Source organism: Protomyctophum bolini (assembly GCF_963924005.1).
Source record: "Protomyctophum bolini genome assembly, chromosome: 19".
Lineage (NCBI taxonomy): Eukaryota > Metazoa > Chordata > Actinopteri > Myctophiformes > Myctophidae > Protomyctophum > Protomyctophum bolini.
Window position 1 is genome coordinate 28,506,449 of NC_137880.1, and position 25,108 is coordinate 28,531,556.

At 44.9% G+C, this 25,108-nt stretch overlaps 1 protein-coding gene across 5 annotated transcripts in view; it reads left to right on the forward strand.

Annotated features, from left to right (window-relative positions):
• Positions 1 to 2,503: 2,503 nt before the first annotated feature.
• The window catches only part of fndc1 (fibronectin type III domain containing 1), a 48,290-nt gene continuing 25,685 nt past the window's right edge, over positions 2,504 to 25,108 (forward strand). For 2 of the 5 annotated variants that reach the window (XM_080790205.1, XM_080790207.1), the window contains exons 1-11: positions 2,504 to 2,629; positions 9,865 to 10,059; positions 10,328 to 10,414; positions 12,039 to 12,110; positions 16,706 to 16,978; positions 17,253 to 17,351; positions 17,524 to 17,641; positions 18,240 to 18,427; positions 19,764 to 19,871; positions 21,419 to 21,604; positions 21,961 to 24,810. In XM_080790205.1, coding sequence (XP_080646331.1) covers positions 2,557 to 2,629; positions 9,865 to 10,059; positions 10,328 to 10,414; positions 12,039 to 12,110; positions 16,706 to 16,978; positions 17,253 to 17,351; positions 17,524 to 17,641; positions 18,240 to 18,427; positions 19,764 to 19,871; positions 21,419 to 21,604; positions 21,961 to 24,810 — 4,249 coding nt within the window. In that variant the 5' untranslated portion in view covers positions 2,504 to 2,556. The remainder of the gene's footprint in view (positions 2,630 to 9,864; positions 10,060 to 10,327; positions 10,415 to 12,038; positions 12,111 to 16,705; positions 16,979 to 17,252; positions 17,352 to 17,523; positions 17,642 to 18,239; positions 18,428 to 19,763; positions 19,872 to 21,418; positions 21,605 to 21,960; positions 24,811 to 25,108) is intronic. The other 3 variants (XM_080790206.1, XM_080790208.1, XM_080790209.1) reach the window with 3 other exon arrangements.

The window sequence follows — 25,108 nt, forward strand, 5'->3', positions numbered from 1 at the left end:
TACTCAAGAGAAATAGCTCATGTGACATTAACATAATGTGTGTCGTGAACCTGGTAAAAAAAAGTAACAAACATTGAGGTACAATAGCTACTTTTCCATACAATAGTCTATTCTATTCTTGTGTGTGTGACACTGTGTGTGTGTGTGTGTGTGTGTGTGTGTGTGTGTGTGTGTGTGTGTGTGTGTGTGTGTGTGTGTGTGTGTGTGTGTAGCAGATCATCTTGACAGACGAGGCTATTTTGAGACTATAGGCCTAGCCTACATTAAATAAATGTACCAGCAATGCAGCCTACTGTAACCACTCACTTTTAATAGAACTTGACTGTGCACTTGTGACCCAATTAAGTAGGAAATCCTAGTATGTTACGCCATCTTGTGGTTAAAATGTCTTTTAAACGTCTATAGTCTGACTTTTTTCCAAATTGTGACAGGAGGACGTCCATGCATTGATGCACGCACGTGCACACGAGTGACACATGCTGACTGTATGACATGGTCATGGCTAATAAATACTAAATAGCTAGTCTTTGAGCCGTTCTGAGACGCTCACATGCATCTGCTATGCATAGACAGACGGTTTTTATATCCTTTGCAAGTTTGCTCGTTACAGGTGGGTCATTATTATTGCACTGATACGAAAAACGTTTTCTCTATTCATGTTTAGCTGGATTATTATAGCCTAGGCCTAAACTCAGCTGTGATTAAATTAGAACATTACGTAGCACTACTAGCAGCCGGGCATCACCGACAGGAATGCAAGACCTTCGCCAAGGGATCAATAAAATTATTTTAAACTCTGAGTAAAAGTCAAAAAGCAGATGTTCAGAGTTGCTTTGAAGTATATTTACGGCCGGCCGGGGTTTCCTCTTTCACCGAAAACAAGCCCGCCGCACGTCCACTGCCGCCAAATATTCAAAATATCCTGAATGTTGTTACAGGAAATCAGGATATAGATACACACCTCAAAATAACCTATTTTCCGCGAAATTGAGACGTCAGTTAACTTGACACGCACACGTACAGGAAGCACGCGGGTGTTTTTATGGTTTTTTCACCCTTCAATGCCTTAATTACAGCACCTGCGAATGCGATTCTGTCATGGCGTTCCTTTCGCACCTGTTTTTGAAGCCAGCCTCATTTACCGGTAGCCTACCTACATGGTTGCATGATGCTGGTGTTGTACTTGTAGGCCGCCGCCTACGTGCAGTAAATATCAGCTCTGCAAGCTCACCACGCGTGAGCTTGTAGATCTGATATTTATTGAGCATGACATCGGCACACAACTGAAGTTACTGAACTAAACAACTTAAAGGTGATATAGGCAAGTTTTCAGCCAAAAATCAACATATTTATCTATCTATATTTGTGGCCTTATTCCCTCTATCTTCCCCTATATTTTGATGCTGAGCTGCTGCCCTGTAGACATACACTCTCCCTTTGTCTCCCTCTATGTGTTTGTATCTGTTTATATCCACTGTTGTTTATGTCGCGGGACGGAAGCGTCGTGTTGGGAGGAGGGTCTGTGTGGGGGGTGACGCGGAGTCTTAGCCAATTGCAGCGCGAGGCTGTGACTGTGTGTTCGATCCAGCAGTATTATAATGAAAACGCAATGCGATTTCATTGCAACTTGCAATGAAATCGCATTGGTGAAACTAAGATATGGGGATAATATTATACTTGCAATTTGCAAGTATAATATTATCCCCATATCTTAGTTTCACCATTGTTCATGTGAAATAGTATGTTTATGATGTAATATGTAAGCCTGTTGAAATTATGAGAATCGCTATGTATAGCGCATGGTTTGGTGGTCCGGCCGGCTTGAAGCTTGCATTCAACCCGTGCTCGACAACGGTGACAAGCCGTCGCTGATCATCATAGCGATGAATAACCGTGGACAAAGTAGTTCACATGAACGATGCTGTAGTGGCTGGGGCATTTGAGGGGCAATATGTTTTATATGCACGATTACAAATGAAAGATAATTGAATTGAGAGCCAGTGAGTCTGCTCCACTACTTCCTACTTCCTCATTTGCGGGACTCGTCGTGTCAGTCTTGTGATATTGTGATTACGCTACAGTTACCCTTAAAAAAACATGTCAACTCAATGTCATTGTTGTAACTATGATATCGATAGAAATTCATAATTTTTTAATGTCATATTTAGCCATACGAGCGCAATATCCATAGCGTCCCTCCCAGCAGCAACAACAACCCCATAGCCTGAAGTGACCTGGCTCAGCCAATAGAATGACGGGGGGAGGGGGGTGGAGCTAGATTTTAATTTGTTTGGAAACACTCGATCAATTCTGTGTACAAACACTGAAAACTTGCCTATATCACCTTTAAGTATAAATGTTTAGCGAGGCTTCGCTGTTATATTATACGTAGTTCCTTTCTTACCCAGGAGAGGGAGCCACATATGAGGGGTGCGGTGTGTGTTGTGTATGTGTCCCTAAAGTTCCCAGCCCTCTCCTCTCCTCTCCTCTCCCAGCCCCTCATCAATCCGTCTGGTCTGGTGCGTCGCACCACAGGAGCAGCGCATTATACACACTATGGCACACGCTGCAACGAGGACGCTCTTGGCTTTATTCGTCACCTTTTGCGCATCAGGGCGTGGATTGACGGGTAAGACCCTGTTATCTCATTCACAATTATTGAGCAGGTGCATGCCTCGCACTAATCTGTTGAATCGTGGCAACTGGCGGACACACTTTCACTGTTTGGAAGAGAAAGGCATCGTTTTTTTCAGGCACAGTTCACCTAATTGTTACAACTCGCTTAAAGGGATTTTTTGTGAAAGAAAGAAAGATAGAAAGAAATTCTATTCTATTTTATTTTTTTTATATCAGCAAACGAGGGTTGTGGTAGTTATACTGTTATGTTCGAATCATGCATACAATTAACTCCACCAAACTCAACTGAATGCATACTCTTACTCTACACTGTATACACTGTATGTAGACTTATACTGAGTGTGTGTTTATGTTGTGAAGAGCCTGTGCCTGCACGAGATAGAATTGTGTCTTTTCAGCCGTTACTTTATGGAAGGAAAATATGATGATCATTTCCTCGAAGCAAACATGGAATATGCCGTTACATCATACAGTAGGCACATCATGAATTAATTCAGATTTCAGAGATTACAATTACACAATTCGTTGTTTGATTTTGCGTCTGTTATCTTGACAATAATTGTTACCTAGTCTAGCAGCAGAGGCGGGGTGGTCACTCCCTCCCTCTTCCTCTTGTATAGTACTGCTGATCGTTGCTTTTTATTGCATCTCAAGTCTTGCGCGCTCCCGTGCGTAATTACGCATGGCAGGTGGCATCAAATAGTTCCATCAAATTGTGTATTTTCCTCGTCCCGTTAACTAAACATTTAATGCTTTGATGTTGATACAACTTGTAATTGTTTTAAGAATGTAGAAGGCGCCTACATGAGGCTTCCTGTGTGTAATATTAAGTGCCATAAATTAATTTGACAAGAATGCTGGACGTCTGAGTGATAGCTGCCCTGCAGGTACTCAGGTTGTAAAGACTGTGACGAGTGTCATATTAAGCCTGCCTAAGCAGACTGATGTGTCAGTCAAATGGAGATATCTTGAGCAGCCAGGCAGGCAGACTGAAACTGCTGTGCAATCGAAAGTGCAGATGTTTTAACGGTTTCTTGAGCGCATAGATTCTTCTGTTAGAGGAGCTCCTGCACTCCAGACAGAAAAGGCATCCAAAGTAAAATAGAGAAATAAAGAAATACGTCACCTGCAATTATAAGCTCAGTGACCACATTATAATTTCCATATATATATATATATATATATATATATATATATCCACATCTTCCTATCCCCCCAATCTTTAAACCCTTGCCCTTCTCTCTATATATTGTTAGTCTCTGACTTATGATGTCATGGGGTTTCCTGACTGTATTCAGCAGATGTTTGTTGTGGTTCTCTTGTCTCCTTGGGCCAGCATGAGAACCCATTCACACCTGGAAGGAGCCTCGGACAATTCCATTCCTGTACTGCAAGCCAGTAGGCAGCACCGCTAGTCTGGAGTGTTTGTGACAAGATGATGGAGTGTTAACTGCTTTCTTTTCGTGCCAGTCTAGAGGGACTGCTTGCCACGGACAGTATTAGGGCCATCGTGGGTATCTAGACACTAGTTGGAAGCAGGCTAAATAACAGACAAAAAGCATACTGTCTTTGGATAATAAACAATGCCAACTTCTTCCACTGGACCGTAATCCATCACTTGCTGGAATGTGAGACTGGAAAGAGAGAGGGTAACTGGTAGAGAGGAAAGAGGAAATCATGTCCTCGCAGGCCAGGCCAGGAATTTAATTTCTCCGCTCCACTTAATAAAGAAGAACTCTGATGGTCTGTGCGCGTGTGTGTGTGTGTGTGTGTGTGTGTGTGTGTGTGTGTGTGCGCGCGCGCACACACGTGCGTGAGAAAATGAGATGAATCAAAGACAAAGAGAAAATGGCTAATATTTTCCACCGCACAAGGAGTATTTGATTACTTGACTTACGTAGGTTGAACATAGGCTCGCCCACCTGTCACTCATCTGTCAAGCCAGCAACTGTTGACTTATCTCATGCCATGATGTCATCTAGGCACCATGCCAATCAGATAAACAGGTAGCATCTGGTCCATGAGACCACCTGTCACGATACAGGGGCAGTCACAGCAGCAAGTTTGTTACACAGAGAAAATCGCATGACAATATATGCCCAACCAGGCACACAGCATAATCCTGTGTTAATTTAACACAGTGATTTTACAGTGTTTAGGAAAGGAAAGTTGACATTTGAATCCCTGGACTAGCAAGTCATTTATAATATGGACAAAATGTGAATGGCACATGGTCGCCCTTCAAACAACACCTCATGTACCTACAGTATGAACACACCTAGCCTCGCGTAGCGATACTAATATCACTGAGGATATTAGTCTTGTCCCTCTCACCATTAACCCATTTTGACCTGAGATCAGATTCTAAAAATGCATCTTCTACATCCTGACAGTTTTCTGAAAAAGCTATGTTTCTATGTCAGTTCGATTTTTCAAAAATAGCAGACCTACAAGCTCGTAGTGTGCCACTCGGTCACCACATGCTATGAGCTTGTAGATCTGCTATTTTTCAATAGCTAAAGCATAACATAATGCTCCAAAAGGGGTTCCCGCCCGCAAGGCACTTTATCCCCAACTGTTCTATATTGCTTCTATAAGCCGTACATAAGTACTTACTAATTTGTGGATTGTGGGTGTCTGTGCACTCCTGTGCCTATGTTATATATAAAGTTAACCTAGGGTGGATTACACAATAACATTAAACTGACAGTCAGGTGATTAATGTGCTGGTGAAACTGACTGCAGTCAAAAGACCAGGTGGTCTTGGTCATATTGTAGCTTCAGTCTGGTCTGTTTTCTTTATACTATATACTATAGTAAGTTGAATACTGGTGAGACATTATGTCATGTTAAAGGGTTAGTTCCGCACCATTTTTGGTGTTGGTAATTCTGGTTTGGTTTTGGACTTTTGGTGAATATTAAGTAGTTCTGGTCAGTGTAAGAAAATGTGGTGGTTAGTGTGTTACCAGGGGCCACTAGAGTTCTACCTCTCCTCCTGACAATATAATGCAGTATGACAGTGACACTGGGCTGGGCCCTTCAGCCAGAATAGTTAACTCGGTGCAAGTCACCTTCACCGCCAAGAAATGCCCCCCTCCACCCTCAGGTTATTGTTTGTTGATGCGGAGGACAGTTATGAGGGGTTAATGGGAGATTCAAATGGAGGTGACTGAGGGGTCGTGTCTGTGATTTTGTGGTAGGTGAGGTGAGAAGATGCACTTGTAAAAGCAGAGTGCCAGTGTATGAACAGAAGCACTTTCTAGAAGCATTTCACAAGAGGCATTCAACCTTCATATGCTCCATGTACCGTTGAACACATGCATGTCTGTGCAGTGTTTGTGTGTGTGTGTGTGTGTGTGTGTGTGTGTGTGCGTGCGAGCGAGAGTGCGAGCGTGCAAGCGAGAGTGCGACCGTGCATGCGTGCGAGCTTGTGTGCGTGTTTGTGCGTGCAAGTAATAAAATGGTGCTAAAAACATTTGTTAGCGCATGTGCACGCTCGTGCACACAGACACATTATGCAAACACATAATTCCCTCAGTAAAGACACTGACCTAATGACCCCTCGTCCGGCCTTACCCTCATTCTTCACATAGTCAATCTTTTCCACTATCAAATGTATATATTCTGTCTATATCTCTCTACCGACCTGGACCGACCTAAAATGCCTGCTTAACTACCTACCTACATCAGGGCCCAGGTGCAATAAACCTGTACAAATAAAAACACATTCAACAGCATATGGTTCAGTATAGAAAATATTCTATTATTACCCTAGTTTCCCATGCCAACCCTTTTGAACTCAAGTCAAAGCCCCTAAATTATTATGTTGCGGCTGGCTGCTCAGTCGGTTAACTGCTTCACACAACTGTTTATTCTTGGATGGCGGCATTCTCGCATGTGCTGTGCTTTATAAAGAGCCTTGATTTAATCAGAAACCTCTGCTTTGCACTCGGCATCGTGAATCTCCCAACAGGCCAAATCACAGATTGATGTCTGGACAGGCGAGCGGATCCATTCCTACGTAATACACGGCCTTATTGGAAACAGTGGTTGGAACTGAATGAAGCGCGTCCAGGCTTGCATCAGTGCCGTCCGTCTCGAACAGCTGATGAAAACAACTCCCGCTGTAAGCCTCGATTAATGAGGAAATAATGAGAGAGAGAGAGATAGTGTTTTGTTTTCTGCTTTGATTGGAAAACACTCACACATTACCATACACTGTACACACACACGCATGTGTCTCTCTTTCTGGGCTATGTGCCATTGCCATTGTGGTATCTTTCAGTGAGCATGCAGGCGCAGTGACGAGAAGAGCTTTCAGCACATACTAAAACTCAAAGCTAAAGAGAGACAACACTGCATGTCTCTAAGGAGCTGTATTCCTAGTGTGTAAACTTGAGGCTCAAATAGTTTGTGAACGTGGAAAGTCAAAGAGATCACAGCTGGGCTCACACCTGCAGACAACAAGAATTTAGAGTGATAAAGTCATTTTGTGGCCATGCTAAACCAAAACTACCGCTGTAAACTCTTATATGGTGCACAGATATATGGTGTAGAGTAGACTGTTAATGAGTTGGACATACTACAACCCTGCAACAGTAGTAGTTACATGCGACACCAGTGAATGACCAGAATGCCAACTATGTGCATGTTGTTTAATGTCTTATTTAACACAAGGTCTTTTTGTAATTAAGATGTTTAGTGGCATTTGATTAGCAAGGTCAATTTACTATAGTTTTCAGGAGAAATTGTTTAGTCAGACTGAATAAACTAAACTAAGTGCTTCTTTGCATTGAGTGAGTTAAATTACCTCATGCAAGGCAAGTGCACATTTCAACAAGGCAATTCAAAGTGCTTTAGATAAAACATTAAGCATTAACACATTAAGACACAGAGCATTAAGAGAGCACAATAAAAAAAGAATTAAAAGTAAAACACAAACAAGACTACCGGTAATACAATTACAGTGCAGCAGGAATGAAAGAAAGAAAAAAAAGTTGAGAGTTGTAGCAGACCTGCAGTTTTCTGGGTTTGTTCCAGATACAATGCAGTGCATAGAAAACCCTGAACGCTCCACGTTTAGTTGTGATTATGGGAGCAGAAAGCAGACCTGTCTCAGATGACCTGAAAGGTCTGGAATGGATGGTCTGGAATGCATGATATAGCGCAAGATTGTGAATATACTTTGGCCCATGCATGCATTGTATGCTATACAGGATTGTATTGGAGTGACATTTTAAGTACCAAGACATTTTGAGTACCAACTTTCCCACAATTATCCTGATTTTGGACAAATGGCAAACTTTGGCAGAAGATTCCACCAATATCTGCTGTTTGTGTACAGTACCTGATGGTCTACTGTAAACAGACTCATCCTGTGTACAGTACCTGATGGTCTACTGTAAACAGACTCATCCTGTGTACAGTACCTGATGGTCTACTGTAAACAGACTCATCCTGTGTACAGTACCTGATGGTCTACTGTAAACAGACTCATCCTGTGTACAGTACCTGATGGTCTACTGTAAACAGAACAGACTCATCCTGTACAGTACCTGATGGTCTACTGTAAACAGACTCATCCTGGGCATCTTAGCTACACTGTAAATCCCTCAGTGTTTATTTCACTCTGTGAGAGTGTACTATTGTAACCAAATATCAAGTTAATTTAGTTACATTTTGTACGCCCTCTGAGTGACTACATTGATGAAATTACAGTAGGCTCATTAGTGCACTCTGCTCCAATTCTTGTCTAGGGTCTTTCAATGGCTGTCCTCACACACAAGCTATAAAAGTACTGTTTAGGGATGGGAATTATCGATTAATTCATCCATTGATAATTGATACATTTTGATAACCTTAGCAATCGATTAACCGGTTAGTTGATAAGCGGCATAAAGAAAATAAAATAATCCTAATTTCCCTCAACGTCAAACATAAAAATCTACATTTTGCTGATATACAGAAAGAATACAAAAGGCATATTATATTCATTAATCAAATATTTATTGGAGCATTTAAGATGCAGGGCCAGGCAATGGCATCTTTGTATGAGGAATAGAATTAAATGAAAAGTGCACTGTCTTGTCTGTCAAATCACATACAAAAGCAGAGATGTTTCTGTGGCTACCAAATGGGGTACTTTTTTTTTTTTTTACCAGCCCACATGTGCGTTCCTCGGCCACGTGCGTGCACACAGACAGCATTACAGTCACGGATGGAACCGCATAAATTTCTATTAATTGTTACGTTTTCTTAACAGCGATTAATCGATTAACTGTTAACATCCCTAGTACTGTTATGTTGATGTTTTAATATGCTAGTAAATGCTTTATTGCGTTAGTTGAGTGTTGTCATTGCCAGCCTGCGGGGCTGTCTTGTCCTCACCACTACAGTGTGCCATAGTCCCGCACGCAACGCAAAGGAAGATGAAGCGTGTCTGTTAATACTCAGGAGTGTTTTGTTGCTTTGTTATGGATGAAGAGGGGAAAAGAGGAGTCATTTTTTCCTGCATTCTTACATGCAGACAGACCCTCATTTGTTTACTATCAAGTTGTTTTGTAGTTTTCCGGGCAGCCTTACATGCAGAATTCCTTTAATTGCCAAGTACAATTACTATAATCTACAGGGAAATGTCTTGATATTGATGCAAACACATGTGAACAGCTTGCAGCTTACATGGACAAGACCACACACACACACACACACACACACACACACAGCTCATAGCTGAAGTTCAGGAGCAGGACCACACTCCAACGCAGCTACCTCCACCTCCTATCAAGCCACCTCCAATCGGGTCACCTCCACCTGTATATTAAAGCCCATCCAACGCTGTCGTCATCCCTCCCCGGCCCCACCCTAATTCTCATCCTACTCCCTCTAACATCTCCTTTAGGGTTAGGTAAGGGATATTCGTTTCCTTCATCGTTAATAAAATATGTTAAACGTCCTCATTTGGTGGTGTGGTCCTTGATAGTGAATAAGTGGTTAAACATTCATGCAGGCTTGTGTGCACAGAGACAGTGTAGGCCCAGTTAACGCCCTTATCTTTACGTCACACTTGTGACGTAATCCCCTGTTGACTCAGAGCCGGTCAGAGATGTCTTTCATTTGCCTGCCCTTGCCCTGTCCATCTCAGATGTCTAACTCTAAGACATTTTCTGAGTTAAAATGGATGCAGCCTATTGGTATAATCACCCAAATCCTAATGTGTTTGTGTTGCAGCTGAAAAACCTCTGCGGCCACGCAATGTGAAACTGACCTCCGTGGACAAGGGCCTGGAGGTGAGCTGGGAGCCTCCCGTCCAGCTGGATGGAAGACCTGTGGATGGATACAGCATCGGCTACGGCAAGTCCATGAGGTCACTCCGCATCATTAAAGTGGGCAAGGACAGCCGCTCCCAGCTACTGGAGGATGTAGGTAAGAGACAGGTGGAAAGAAAACAGTGTGTGAGAGACATGATTGTGAGAGGGAGGAAGGAGCGTGGCGTGGGTCTGCATTCATGTCGTGCGTTAAAAAGAGTGAGTGGCATGTATGCGTATGTATATGCATGTGTGCATGAAAAAAAGGCCCTGAGGAGATGCTGGTACAGTAGCAGGGTTGGACAAGAAAGTCATCCAAGTCAAGAGAAATGGAAGGAAAGGAGGAAAAAAAGAGGTTTGGCTTAAACTTCGGAGTGTGTTTTCAGAGCCGGGAGTTCTGCACTTTCTCAAGATGAGTGCCGAGAACGAGGAGGGGATGAGCAAACCCGTGTACAGAGCAGAGACGCCTGGAGGTGAGGTGTGCGTGTGTGTATGTGGGAGTGGGACACATTTCTATCTGCAATTGAGTTCGTTGTTGCGGTGCATTTGCCAGAATTGGAGCGTTCTCAAGGCCTCCACGGTGTGACTTGTCACTTACAACCTGTTCCAGTAATTCAATGAGACCACATCCCTGCACAACAGTGATTTCAGACTAAAGCCTGATTCATTCAAAATTGCACGTTCGGCATCGCACGCCAAGAACAGCCGACCTACGAGGTCCCAACACGCCCACGGCGTGGCTGCGACACGTTGGGAGCTTGTAGGTCGCTATTTTTGGCGCCATGCCGTCGTGCGACGGGGGATAAATTAGGCTTTAAAATCCGGGGACATTTATTTCGAGCTCTTTACAACCTTTACTGGCAGTTCTTAATCTCACCTTGTAAAAACACAAGTCAAGGCCTTATGTTTCTATAAATGTACAGTTTGCAGTGTTGGAGGAGCACAGTCTGCATTTGTCATTATTCCATTTTCCTCTGTGCTTGGCATCATGGGGCCATACTTCATCAGCAGCTCTACAGTCTGCAGCCAAGCCTTGTTTTCCACATTCAAACCAAGCCCCGCTCCTTTAACCCCATCTCTTGTGTTGTGGTCACTCGCGTGCGTGACTGAGTATTTGTTTGGTGAGTAAGTATAGGGGTGTGACTGGTGTTGCAGCCTCTCACTGTCTTCCATTGTCTGTATGTGTGCGTGTGCATATGCGACTATGCGTGCGTGCGTGCAAACTGTGCATGTGCAATGTGTGTTTCTTCTCTCATTTTCTTCTCTCATTGCCTTTATCTTTGTAGACATACGATACGTGTCTGCCTTTAAGAGTGTGTGTATGTAGTACTGTATATTTGTGTGTGTCACAGTGTGTGCACACAGTCGTGTATGCATGTGTGTGAGTGTGTGCGTCTGTCTTGTTGTGAGCCTCTGTGCGTGCGTGCGTGCACACAGTCGTGTATGCGTGTGTGCGTCTGTCTTGTGTGCCTCTGTGCGTGCCGCCGGCGGGCGGCCCTAGCGGTTGCTCCAGCTCCGTCACAGTGTGCAATAAATCTGCGTCAGTATAAAGTCAGTGTTCCTGTTTCCCAACATTCCTTGCAGATCGATCTATCAGCAGCATGCGTCTCCATAAAAAACAGCCCGCTGCTTTCCTCCACATCATTACTTTGTCTGGCTAGTCTCTGCTAGAACAACATAGGGATAAGGATGACTTAAAGCCCTGGTATACTGTGTTGTGCATGCTGAGCTTGTAGATCAGCTGTTTTCGGCACGCGAGGAGAGAGACAGCGAGGGTGTTTGATCCAGAGAAAGAGACGAAGGAAAAAGACTGATGGATATTTAGAGAGAGAGAGCAACAGATAAAGTTATGCAGTCTTTTATCACAGATGATGGGCAACACATTTAAAACTATACATTCAAAATCTTATAGCTGGCCCCTGCAAATAGGATTAGCACAGACAGAGGCAAAAACAGTTTGCTTTTCTTAAATTGATTGTTTTGATGCAAAAACAACTTTTTTTTCCAAATGTCGATCATTTTGTGACAGCGGCCTCATTGCCTGCCTGTTGTTGACACTGGTTGTTATTTAGTAAGGAAACGTGTGTCTTCCCCCAGGTGGTCCTGACTGGGGTAAGCTGGATGGTTTTGCTGTAGTCGGTGGAGCACCTGTCAACTCCTCATCAGCAGGTAAGACAGACCTCAACACAAACCCTTAACTAATATGCCATTACATTCAACAGGTGGGAGTAATGCTTCCCAGCTTATAGCTGTCATTATCTCGTCTGTGCCTGTAGAAATTATTTGCTGTCATCACACATGTAAGTGGACTCCCCTCATCTAATGTGGTGATTAATCTCAATGGTTTGGGGAAGCTTTGAAACTAAATACTTCTTTCTTAATACTTCTTTCTGCACACAAAGTTTCCACTATCGTGTGCCTTCTGTAATAGTAGAATAGTTTGTTTAATATATACAGTATTTAATTTTCCTAAATAGATACAGCATATGCATAATAGAGGTATAGATATTTGCCACCTATTTTTTATGTCTAGTGTATGACTTTTGTTAGCCTGATCGTGATGTTAGCCAGGTTGATGTTTACAGATTAGGCTATATCCACAATAGTCGCTCTGGATTAAGAGCGTCTGCTAAATGCCTAAATTGTAAATTGTATGTCTGCAAGACACTAAAAACCTGTTAACTGCCCCCAAAGGGAGCAAATGTTGACCATCATGAAATCTTCCGATTCAAATTTGACATATTTTAAGGTAACTTGCAAAGATGACAATTTGGCCTGAGGGTGGCACTTTGGGGTCACTCAATTAGATTCTGAGCTAACCTAACAAGCTAAAGAAAATATCACTACTCGGTCACCAAATTCAGTATAGTTGACATCCTTTGGGAAGCATAAATGTGCTAAGCACTTTCAGGTCAATCTTCCCTTTTTGAGATATCGTCACCGGTATCCGATATCCTGTTTTGGAATAAAATGTGTGCCAGTGGGAATGTTGGCCTAATGGTGGCTTGACACTAGAGAAAATGTCACACAAAGTCTCCAAAATCAATATGTTGTTGTTTGTGACCAAAGTGGTGAACAAGTGGACAGATGGACCGATATCACCACAGAAAATAGGGTAACTTACTCCCCCCCTCTCACCTTTGAGTCTCTGTCAGTCGTTGAGGTAGGTCTCCACCGGAGCAGCTGGTATGTGTCTCTGGCCATCTGCCTCATAGCACCTCGGACCATTGAAGTTCCAGGAAAGACCGCAGTGGTTTGGCAGTAGTAGGACACCGGGAGCCACTGCTTTAGTGGTCCGCGGTGTAAAGACCCTGGGCCAAGCTATGCACATGACACGTTTTCCAGAGAGAAAGAGAAAGGAGAAAATAAGGTGCAAGAGAACCTGGCTGATTTTAACCAAATGGGGAAGATGGATGCACAGTACGTGCATCCATCTTTCATCGGCAGCTTGTTCCTGGGGAGACGGTAGAAAACAGAGAGAACCCATTAAAAAACATGCGCGCGCGCGCGCACACACACACACACACACACACACACACACACACACACACACACACACACACACACACACACACACACACACTCTCAAATTTAGAGTCTGCATGCACAATTGTACATTAGTGATTAGTTGTACACGTATCTCTCAGTTCGGCATGTTGGAATGTCCTTGTCCTTTTCAACCCAAAACGTAATAATCTCTTTGGGACATGCTACTGATCATTCCCATTTCCAACGTCTCCTGAAAATCTGGGTGTCTCTTCTCCAGTTTGCTCACAGACACACAGACAGGGGCGATTACAATGCCATGCCATGCCACACATAGCTGCGGACAGGCTAATAAGGCAGGTTTCAGTTATAGCATACACTGGGTTTGCACCAGACATGCGTCTGTGTTAAATATTCATGACACAATTGGTCAAAGATATCCAGCAGCATTATCATCAAAACAAGCTGGAATTGGATGGATTTTCTTTTTAAACACTTTTGTAGTCACAGCATATTAGGTTTCATCTGGTTTAAATCTTCTATTAAAATCTTATTTTTATTACCTCTGACAACCGAATTGGACAGGGGTTGTTACTGTATGTCTTCACCCCATTCTGTTTGTTTGTCTGTTAGCAAAATAACGAAAGAATGGATGGACAGCTTTTCCATGAAACTTGGAGAAAATGATCTGTTCGGGTTGTCCTGAAATGATGACTAACTTTTCGGTTGAAAAGGTTAATATCACAATCAAGGTCACAGTAATAATCTGTCATACTGGATATGATATCTCAGGAATTGAGAGACTTTGGAAGATGAAATGTGTTGTGTTGGATTCCTCATGCAAAATTAGATCAATTTATATCTATCTAATAACCTTTTGATGTCCAGGGTTATGCTGTGCCATGTCATTATTCACGTCCCATTATTCCGAGATCCCGTTGAAAACTACTACTGTGCTATATACCGGTAAGTTGTTTGTTGGCACACTGCTAGAACTACCCAGTCTCACAGAAATAAATATGTTCCGTAGATACACTCCTAGAAAACTCTACAACATAAGACACTGAAATCCTCCCCATAGACAATGACGGAGGGGCGCCCAACGCTCGACACGGCAACTCTCTGTCTCCCGTGGCTCAAGTTCGGTAGAGACGACTCAGCCCCGTCTGAGTTGTAACCCGATATGGACAGAATAGTAAATAATGTCAAACCCGAACTCACCCAGCCACGGTGAAATAGCACCTCCGTACTAGTGAGGTCAAAACAGTAGTCGTGTAATATGTACAGATCTTTGGTTTTGTTTTCTAGGCGTGCATTTATGTACCAGTATTTCTGTGAGATTGGGTTGGCTAGAAAGACAAGCTACTAGAGAGACAGATGGTGGAGTTAAAAGAAAAGAACACAGGAGATGCTGAGAGGAAACCTCAGATCTGGAGACAGACAGAGAAGCTGACACATCACTCAGCAATCATCAATGAAAGTAGATAAACTGTAAGGGAAGCTACAGTATCAAACCATTCTCTTAAGATCCAGTGGGGAAAATAAACCACCCAGCTGTACTGGCAGAGAGAAAGAGAGAGATTGTGTGAGTGAGTGAGTGAGTGAGTGCGTACGTGCGTGCGTGTGTGCGTGCGTGCATGTATGCGTGCGGCAAAAACAATATCTGTCTTAATTAGAATGTTCTCCAAATCCCCCTCATGCCTTCCAGCTTCTGGATTGATGAACTATCTCAAATTCCGCCCTCAAGTGTATTCAAAACGTCAGTCTCAGGTTCCTTAATATACTACCATGTAAGCAAACAATCACAGCAGTGTTAATACTTCTGGCCAGAGTGGAAAGGCTCCCAAAACAACATTTAGACCATGTGCTACTAAAATTCTCACTCTCACTTAAACCAAAAACGAACTAAATTGGTTAGGCGGTGTGGCAGCATGATGGGAGACTGTGATTCACAGCATGTTGACCTTTACTGACCCCTTCACTTCTTATTCAGTCCAGTGTTGATTTTGACAGTTTTAGTCATAGTGTTTTGAATAAAATTCCAATTAGTTTTATTCATATCTTAGTCGTTTGAAATGTTTTAGTTCGAGTTTAGTTAAAACTAAATCTACAGTTTATTTTGTCGACAAAAATGTTGTTTTTTTGTTTTGTTTTTGGTACACTTGGTTGCATGCTTAAAATAATTAGCCGATCTACAAGCTCGCATTGTGAGCTTGAACAGTAGATTGCCATTTTCAAAGCACCTGAGTGGCAGTGCAACTATAAAATTACCATAAAAGTCACATAAAATGATAAATGATGATAAAATGTATTTTAGTTCTACTGGATCTCTTCTCCACTAGTCCCTCCCTAACATTTTGTCTTTTAGTTCTACTGGATCTCTTCTCCACTACTCCCTCCCTAACATTTTAGTCTAGTTTTTATCTGTTGACGATTACATCTCGACACTGGCCTGGGAACACCTCGGGATGCACCAGGAGGAAGTTGCTAATGTCACTCTGGAGAGGGAAGGCTGGAAATATCTGCCGGAACTGTCGCCCCCGCGACCCAACTCTGCATACGCGGTTGAAGATGGATGGACAAAATATACTTTATCTTAGTTTAATTTAGTTTTCATCAGTGAAAAAGGGTAGGTCCGAACATTTTTCATCATAGTTTTAGTGAACACCGCTTCAGCCACATGCATCCATTTACTGAAGTGAGTGGACTTGCTTCAGCTGTGTGTACACTACAGTCAGCCTGATGGGAAGGCAGGCAGACCAGTCTCATCTGACAGTGATTATGAGAAAGCAACCGAGAGGAAAGAGGAGGAGGAACCGAGGTGTTTTTCTCAAGTTGTCAATGCTATCGCTCAGCACGGCCGCCAGGTCGACGACGCATGAGGGCCGAATGTCTGGCTGTCTGTGTCTGCATCCAAGATGGAGTCCCACTGAGGAAACATTAGGCTACAACAGGAAGCAGGGGAATAGCAGAATTAGGAGCGGATGACAGTGGGAAGCCATCCCATCATGTGTCGCGATTGTGACAGGGGGGGCGCCATGTTTTCAATTATTACTGGCGGAATGAGAATGAGAATGAGATGTGGGATCATGTGTTTATCGGTGGATGGCTGCGGTTTTGCACAATGGGGACCGTCACTGATGTATTCGTTTTCCATGGTAATATCCAGTGTCAAACTCTCAATAGTGACCCCATCTGCGTGAAGACGTGATTACAAATCACACAAACGATCTCTCGATGTTTAGCTTCAGTGCTCTCTTGTCTCCTCTATCTGCCAGCAGCAGTGTCAACCCGGCCTAGAGCAGCAGCAGCAGCAGCAGCACCCAGAGCCGAGCCTCCCGTGCAAGCTGTGGCCACCGTGGACAGAAACAGCCAGCCCTCTGCAGGTGTTTCCGTTGCCAGGACACACAGGAGGCCACCGCAGTCTTCCTCCGGCCCTCCGCAACCAGAGAGCAGAGCTCTGGCAGGAACTCCGCTAGTGAACAGGAGGCCCCATCGCTACGCCAAGCCTCAGTCTGACCAGAGGAACCGCAACCCAGCCTCTCAACTAGGTGAGAGAGAGGCCCCCACAACACACTTAAAATATTAGGATGTCAGAGTTAAATTAACATTTTACTGTGTACAATTCTATAAAACATTCTTCTAATTTAGTTTAATTTACAAAAAGTTAGATTGACCAATAAATATTGTTTGTGTATCAACTGTGTCCATTTCACTAGTGACCACGCTAGTGTCCATTATGTTACTATACGTGTCCAGATTGTGCTGCCACTAGTGTCCATAGTGTAAACCCGGGCCGTGCCTGGTATCCCTTTCTGTTCATAGCATCTGAGTCCGTTCATGTGGTGTCACTGCAGGCACAGAGAGCACTGGGCCGGAGCGCACCCGTCAACAGAGCCGCCATAACCAAAAAAGCTACACCAGGTACAAATGAGCAGCACCAATGCAATGCAAATTGGGCCAAATAATAACCTAACATAAGTGTCATGGTCGATAATAACTTTGATTAATGTTAATCATGTTACGTGTGTGTGTGTGTGTGTGTGTGTGTGTGTGTGTGTGTGTGTGTGTGTGTGTGTGTGCGTTTACGTTTCAGAGCCTGAGGAGCATGAGGCCAAGGACATCAGTGTGCGGGTCATGTCCCCTCAGTCTGTTCTCATCTCTTGGGTTGATCCCGCTGTAGACATGGGGAAGGTCACCGCAGGAGCATCCAGGTAGGACACTGTGAAGAAAGAAGGACAGAGAGAGAGCATACAGTACTGCAAACTCAAAAGACCTCTTTGCCCATGTTCAACCTGTACATGTACAGTAATTGGTCCTCACTAATGCATAATTATGCATTGCAAAGGCAGATTGAAGTCTGGCTACACGAGGCTATCTCAGGAGGGCTGTGGACAGTTAAGAAACGTGCCTTTTCCTACTTGTGACATCATTGGTAGGCAGGTTTGGTTATTTCAAACGAGATCACAGCGCGTCATCATGCAACCCGTTGTGAGCTTGTAGATCTGCTATTCTTACAATTTGTGCAATTTCTTTTTGAGGGGCGCTAGCCCCTCCTACATCCAACTTTTGGTTACCGTCCACAAACAAATAGGCATAGTGTCTATTTTACGTCATGGTGATGTACGATCATAAGAGCGCCCCTCACTTCACACAGGTGTGATTTTGTTCTAAAGTTCAATGCAGAAATGCTTGACCGTGTCAACCTTGTAGCTCCCCCATGGTCAGATGGCCATCTGTCCTCCTCTTTATCTTCTGAAGAGATAAAAGGTTCCCTGGTCTGAACTACAACTGCATTATCCTCTCATCCAGATCCTACACAGTGAAGTACAGAGAGAAGGGGGAGTCGGCACGCTGGGAATACAAGGAGAGCACCCAGAGAAGACTACTTATAGACACTCTGTCAGCAGACGGCATGTACGAATTCTCGCTCAGAATCTCGCAGGGAGACAAGCATAGCAAGTGGACTGCCTCCGTCTTCCAGAGGACCCCTGAAGCAGGTAGGCGTCTGCCTGTGCTGACCATGTTTTGTTTTGGCAGTGCAGTGATTATTGTAATAAAGTGACAATTCATCTATTAAAGGACCATTACATTAAAGGACCACTTTTCAACCTATCTTCATATAACAGGTCCTCACTAATAATCATGATAAAATGGCACAATACTTTTCTACTCGGTCTGTGTCTCATAGGAGGGCTGTTGGCAGTTCAGAAACCCGTCCACCAGTGACATCATCAATGGGGAATCCAAGCTAATAGAAACTGCAGGCTTTCTACTACTGAAAGGTTGCAATGCGAAAATGGAAGCCATCGTTCTCACAATAATAAAAATCTAGTTTAAATCTTGTTTAAAACAATATCTGCATAACGATGATGTCACTGGTGGACGGTTTCTGAAATGCCTCCTATGAGACAAAGACTGAGTAGAAGAAAATGGTGGCAGTCAGTCGGGGAGGCTTATTGTCGGATGAACGCGGGAGTCCGTTACAATGCGCTAGACAGCTAGACCCCTGAGATTGCTGAGGTGAAGCACCACACCTACGGTACCACCAGCTCCCAGTACTTGCACCCATGCCGTGCTACTTACGCTGAGTTAGCAGTGCCCGGAATCGAACCCATGACCTTGTGGTCCAAAGACGAGAGCTTTACCAACTGAGTTACCTGGACACAATATTATAGTAGATAATGTAAAACATTATTAAAAAGAGGGTAAACTGTGTTTAGGAAAGATACCCGCAATGGAAACCACAATAGAAACAAGTCCATCGCATAGGAATTTAAAGGCGAAGTTCTATAACTGATTCAAGCCCAAGTCATCTGAAGTCTGGGTTCTGGACAGTATCTTTCCTCATCATTTTTTATTGTCCCATAATTCACCCTGTCTCTGTATTTTTTCTATTTCAATATTATATGTTTTTGCTTATGTACCTCATGTTACACCTTGACACATTTGACATCTAGTCCTCATTCTTGAGACGTGATGCCGGCATTTGGCCTGGGTTCTGACATGAATGTAGCATTTCATACTGACTCACGGGACCTCCTGAGTACAGGTTCAGTGGGATGTCAGCATTTACTGCCTGGCTCAATGCTCAGATCTCCATCTGCAGTTCCATAGACGATCTCCAGGGAGGCTGGAAACGTATAGCGTCAGTTTTCCCCTGCAGTTTAAGTCTAGGCTATACTGGCAAGGACCTCGTCACTGTGTTACATGCTTAAGTATACTGTAGCTCTTTTCCTTATTCTGTTCCGTCTCTTTTTGCTGCTTCTGTTCCTCCATGTCCCGCTGGTGCCCCGCCGTCTTTCCATTCATTATTACCTCTCCTCCACTTTCTAGCACCAGCCGGCCCACCAGAGAACTTTGAGGTCAAGCCCCTGAGAGGAAAGGGAACTGCTGTCACGGCAACCTGGGACCCACCCGACGAGCCCAACGGGAGGATACGAGGTCAGACCAAGCACTACTATAACAATATTATTCACCATTGTTATTGTTATAGTTGCGGTCAATCTGGTCAAATGGAAATACTACTGTATATAGGAATCTGTAGGCAGGAGTGGCCTAAAGGTTGTGGCTGAAAGATTCCTGGTTTGATCCCACGGACTGGCAGGAAGAATCTGGGAAGGAGGTGTATGTGCAACACTCACCTCCCTTGATTCATCATTAACCCATTCAGGCCTGACCTCAATTTTTTTTTTAATTCTTCTAAATCCTCCAGTTTTCTGAAATAAATATTTTCACGATTTTTCAAAAATAGTAGACCTAAAAGCTCGTAGCACGCCACTCGGTGGCACGCTATGAGCTTGTAGATCTGCTATTTTTCAATAGCTAAATTATAACATAATGTTTAAAACACCAAAAAGGTCCCTGCTGCGTTTTTCAATTTCTTTGCTGCGTTTTTCTGAAAAAGGCCAGCAGTCTGCAGGGACTGTAACTGTATGTACACTGAGTGTACTGTAAACTGTAAAGCAGGTAATTACTGAAAAAGAACATTTGTGCTCAGTGAACCTACACCGGGGATAAATAAAGGTTAAATAATAATCGATTTCTTTGCTTTTCGGCAATGCTCTTACCTCTTGAGCCCGGCTCAAGAGGTATACAGGTATACAGTTGGGCTTGAAGACCCTCAATCATTTTCTCAACCCACAGAAAGCCAGGTTAATTTAAGTAAAGTATCTATCTTCCCACCACCAAGGAGAGCTCAAGTCTTCCACAGTATTACTGGCTTGGCCAGATGCTCCAGTGAGTTATGTTCAAGGGGAGGGTGTTTTTGTTGAACTAGGAGGCATATAGTGTGATCCTTTGCATACGTTATGCCTTCCAAGTGAAACTCCTGACCCTGACCGTCAGGTGAAAATCAATCTGGGAACCCATTCAGTATTTGTTTTTACCTCTGGCAGCATCACCTCATTTTAGAAACAGGAACTCGGTTTGGTTCCGCCCTTTTCTTAATCCACTTCCCTCCCGGGTGCTTCTGTGTTTATTCCTACGAAGAAGAACATGACATGTTTAGGGCAGTGGTGGTGCCGAGAGGATCGAGAGATTAGGTGAAAATAAACAGCTGCTGGCCTGGGCCGTGGCTCAGCGGTCCAGGCACCTTGGCCGGTAGTCCAGTCTGGCAGTGCGCCGCGGGTTCGACTCCCGATCCCGACGGCCTTTACTGCATGTCACTCCCCCATTTCCTGTCAGCCTACTGTCTGTCCGAAAGCTGCAAAAAAAATAAACAGCTGCTGACTCCATGTGTATCAGAGGAGATATGTGGTTGTCTCTAAACCCTCCCCAGACCAACAGTAAGGGACTACTGTATATACCCATGGGGGGAATTGGCACAAAAGACTAGAGAATTGTGGAGAAAAACTACAGGATTATCCCCTTAAGTACAAATATGAAAATAGCCACACACAGAGCTATGAGGTTTTCCTTCCAGTATAAATACTGACTGATAGTCTCTCCTCATTTTCAGTTGAGTGAGTTATACTCTCCTTCCACAATAGAGTACATCATGTCTTACGCTCCTGCCATGAAGCCCTTTGGAATGAAAAGTGTGACGTATCGTGGCAGCACCACCACAACCACCGTAGAAGGACTCACGCCCGGGGACCGCTACATCTTCAAGATCAGAGCCACCAACAGGAGAGGACAGGGACCACAGAGCAAAGCCTTGACTGTTGTCATGCCAGGTAGTAGTACATTTGTGTCTGTGTTTGTGGGCGGGCACTTGTGTGTATGTGTGGAGTTTTAAGAATTTACTATTTTTCACAGCCTCTTTAATATCCAGCCAGTCGGACGGACTCTGAACATTTGCTGAATGTTTTCCCACTACTCTCTCTCAGTGTGTCCCATTTCTCTCCACTCTCCCCGTCAATAAATGCTAAAAAAAAACTATTGTCTATTACAGTGTGCCAGCATGAACTATAGGCACTGTTCATGCTGGCACACAGCACACAATTAATGTTATTTCCTTCAGGTGAGTTTACCCGTCAAAATATCTGCTCTGAAAAGTTCAACATAATTAACATAATTTCTCTCTTGTCAGCCAGCAGTGCTGCCTCGTCTTCCTCGAAAAACCTGGACAGACGGCGGACAAGCCACATCCCCTCCAAGCAGGATAGCCACGATGAGAAAACCGACCTCCAATCAACGGAGGTGACGGAGGAACCGACCACACCCGATCAGACGACCCAGGCTCCGCCTACCCCCAGGCGGACACGCCCACTCACTCAGACACGGTCCTATCACAGCATCTTTTCCTCTGTGAGGGGCTCGGTCAGGAACGGGGTGAACAGAGGCAGAGGGAGAGAAGAAGAAAGGGAAGAAAAGGTTGAAGAAAAGGTGGAGGAAAAGAGTCCCACCACGCCTCCACCAGTACAAGAGGAGACGGCCGTTGAGACTGTGGAGGAGCAGAAAAACACAGACAACGATGTTGTTCAGGAGCCGCCGACTCCTGAAACCCCCAGCCTCAAAGTTGTAACTCCCTCCCCGACTAAACCTAAGCCGCCCAAACCACCCAGAAGGCCGGTCAAGATCAGGGTCCATCAGAAAGCAGGATCTTCAGAATCTTCATCTTCCACATCATCATCATCATCATCATCTTCTTCCTCTTCCTCCCTCCCTGACTCCTCACGTACTCAGGAGTCAGCAGCAACTAGAAAGGACCACACAGCTCTCGCTTACCCAGAGAGTAAAGACGCTTATGCCCAGCCCAGCGTAATAAACACCAAACCCCCCACTCCTGCTCCAAAGCAGCCCACCTCACAGCCCCAGACACATGCACCACCTGTGGGTAGAGGCTCCGCGACAGGTGGGCGCTCCAGTGGGTCAAGGTTCGGTTCTGGCCGTAGGCATCCTGGGGTTCTCTCAAGAGGGAATCCCACCCGGGTTTTGAACGGTTACAAACCCTCGACTGCCAGTTCTCAGTCTACTTTGTCAAGTGGCTCTCAGAACCACGAGTCATCAAACACATACAATCCAGCAGCATCTGGGTCAGCTTCAAGAACGGGGTCACAGAGCCATGCAACACCAAACACAGATAACCCAGCATCATCTGGGTCAGCTTCACGGACTGGGTCACAGAGCCATGCAACTTCAAACACGTACAATCCAGCATCATCTGGGTCAGCTTCAAGAACCGGGTCACAGAGCCATGCAACACCAAACACAGATAACCCAGCATCATCTGGGTCAGCTTCACGGACCGGGTCACAGAGCCATGCAACACCAAACACATATAACCCAGCATCATCTGGGTCAGCTTCACGGACTGGGTCACAGAGCCATGCAACACCAAACACAGATAACCCAGCATCATCTGGGTCAGCTTCAAGAACCGGGTCACAGAGCCAAGCAACACCAAACACAGATAACCCAGCATCATCTGGGTCAGCTTCACGGACCGGGTCACAGAGCCATGCAACTTCAAACACGTACAATCCAGCATCATCTGGGTCAGCTTCACGGACTGGGTCACGGGGACGCGCAACATCGAACACTCACAACTCTAGACCACACAGCCCATCGACCTCACATACACGACATCCACCCACCGACTCATTCACGTCACATAGCGGGTCACAGAACCCCTCATCCTCAGACGCACACAACTCAGGCAGCTCTCCGTCCACGTCACACAGAGGGTCTCACAACCCTGCGACTTCACGCAACACACACAACTCACAGCACACTTCTCACGCGCCGACTCAACAAGACACAATGTATAGAGAGGGAAATGACCACAGCAAGTACCACACAGAAACCGGGGAGGAGGTCACTGAAGATGGAACCTCGAACAGCCGGTCCACAACATCATCTAACACACACACACGACCCACGGAGGAGAAGAGAGAGGAGGACGAAGGAAGGGAGGGGAACGGTTATGAAAAGCCTCTCTCTTCTCCTTCCAGAACTCAACCTTCGATTGTTGCACGATTCCCCTCACTCGCTAGTCGCTACCCCGACCGGTTTGGTTCGGGGTCGAGGGGCGGCGGGGCGGAGGGTCGACCGGACGGTAGGGTCCCCTGGAGCAGAGCATCGTCCTCCGTGGGGGCAGGCCGACCCATTTCGAGGGGCACTCCCACAAGGGTCTCAGGGGCAGCAGGTGCTGCAGGCGTGGCAACAATCCAGGAGACCAGTGACGACCCGATAAAGAATGCAATGGGGACGGGGTCACTTAAACCATCTTTGACCAATAGGAACACAATGCAAGGTGGATCTAGGCACCCTACCCGCTCATCTTCTCCCTCATCTTCTTCAAACGCCAATTCCCATGTATCCTCGATTGGACACAGAGACTCCAGGAAGCCCATTCATACAGGAACGTCTAACGATAATATTGATGATAATAATGATCATGATGAGGATTATCTAGATGAAGGGAGTAAAGAAATATATGAGAAAACCGAAGTGTCAGATTCCACAGTGGCACCCAAAAGGACAGCTTTAACATTAAATGACCCTGACGGAACCTTGGAGAGCAACGAGAGGGAGGATACAGGAGAGGTTTCACCTAGGACCAGGACGGGGTCATTTTCCGCCCTCCCACCATTTCAGAGACGTCCTGCTCTAGGACCCAATGGAAGGGTACGCACTCCTCTGCTGGCAAACAGGCAGTTTGGCAGGTTCCCCCTCAAAGTGCAACCAGCGCAGAACACCAGGTTAGGGTCTTCCACTTCAGATTCCTCTGCATCATCATTGGATTCTTCCTCTTCATCCTCCAGTAGACTGGGCTCAAATCATAGGGTTGGCATAGGTACGAGTGCCGATGCGACAGACGGATCCCGTTCTTCATCATCCAGGGATGCCACTGGGGGCCAAGGTACGAGGACCCGTAACCCTGGCCAGAGAGGGAAGCCCATCAACGGTGGTGGACTCAAACCTGCCTATGAAAATGGTAACGCATGTTTTGTGTGTCCCCTATTGTATACTCCAGTGTCTGGCTCCCCCAGAGTTAGTGTCCAAGTGTCCTTGAGCAAGACACTGAACCCCAAATTGCTCCTGATGTGCAGGTTGGTGCCTTGCATAGTTTCTGCCGGCATCAGTGTATGAATGGGTGAATGTAATGCACAATCTGTGTAAAGTGCCTTGGATAAAGGCGCTATATAAATGCACCATTTACCATTTTATTGTAGCACCTTAATGTAGATATATCAAATATATTACAGTCCTCAGTAATGCTAAGTAACGCTACT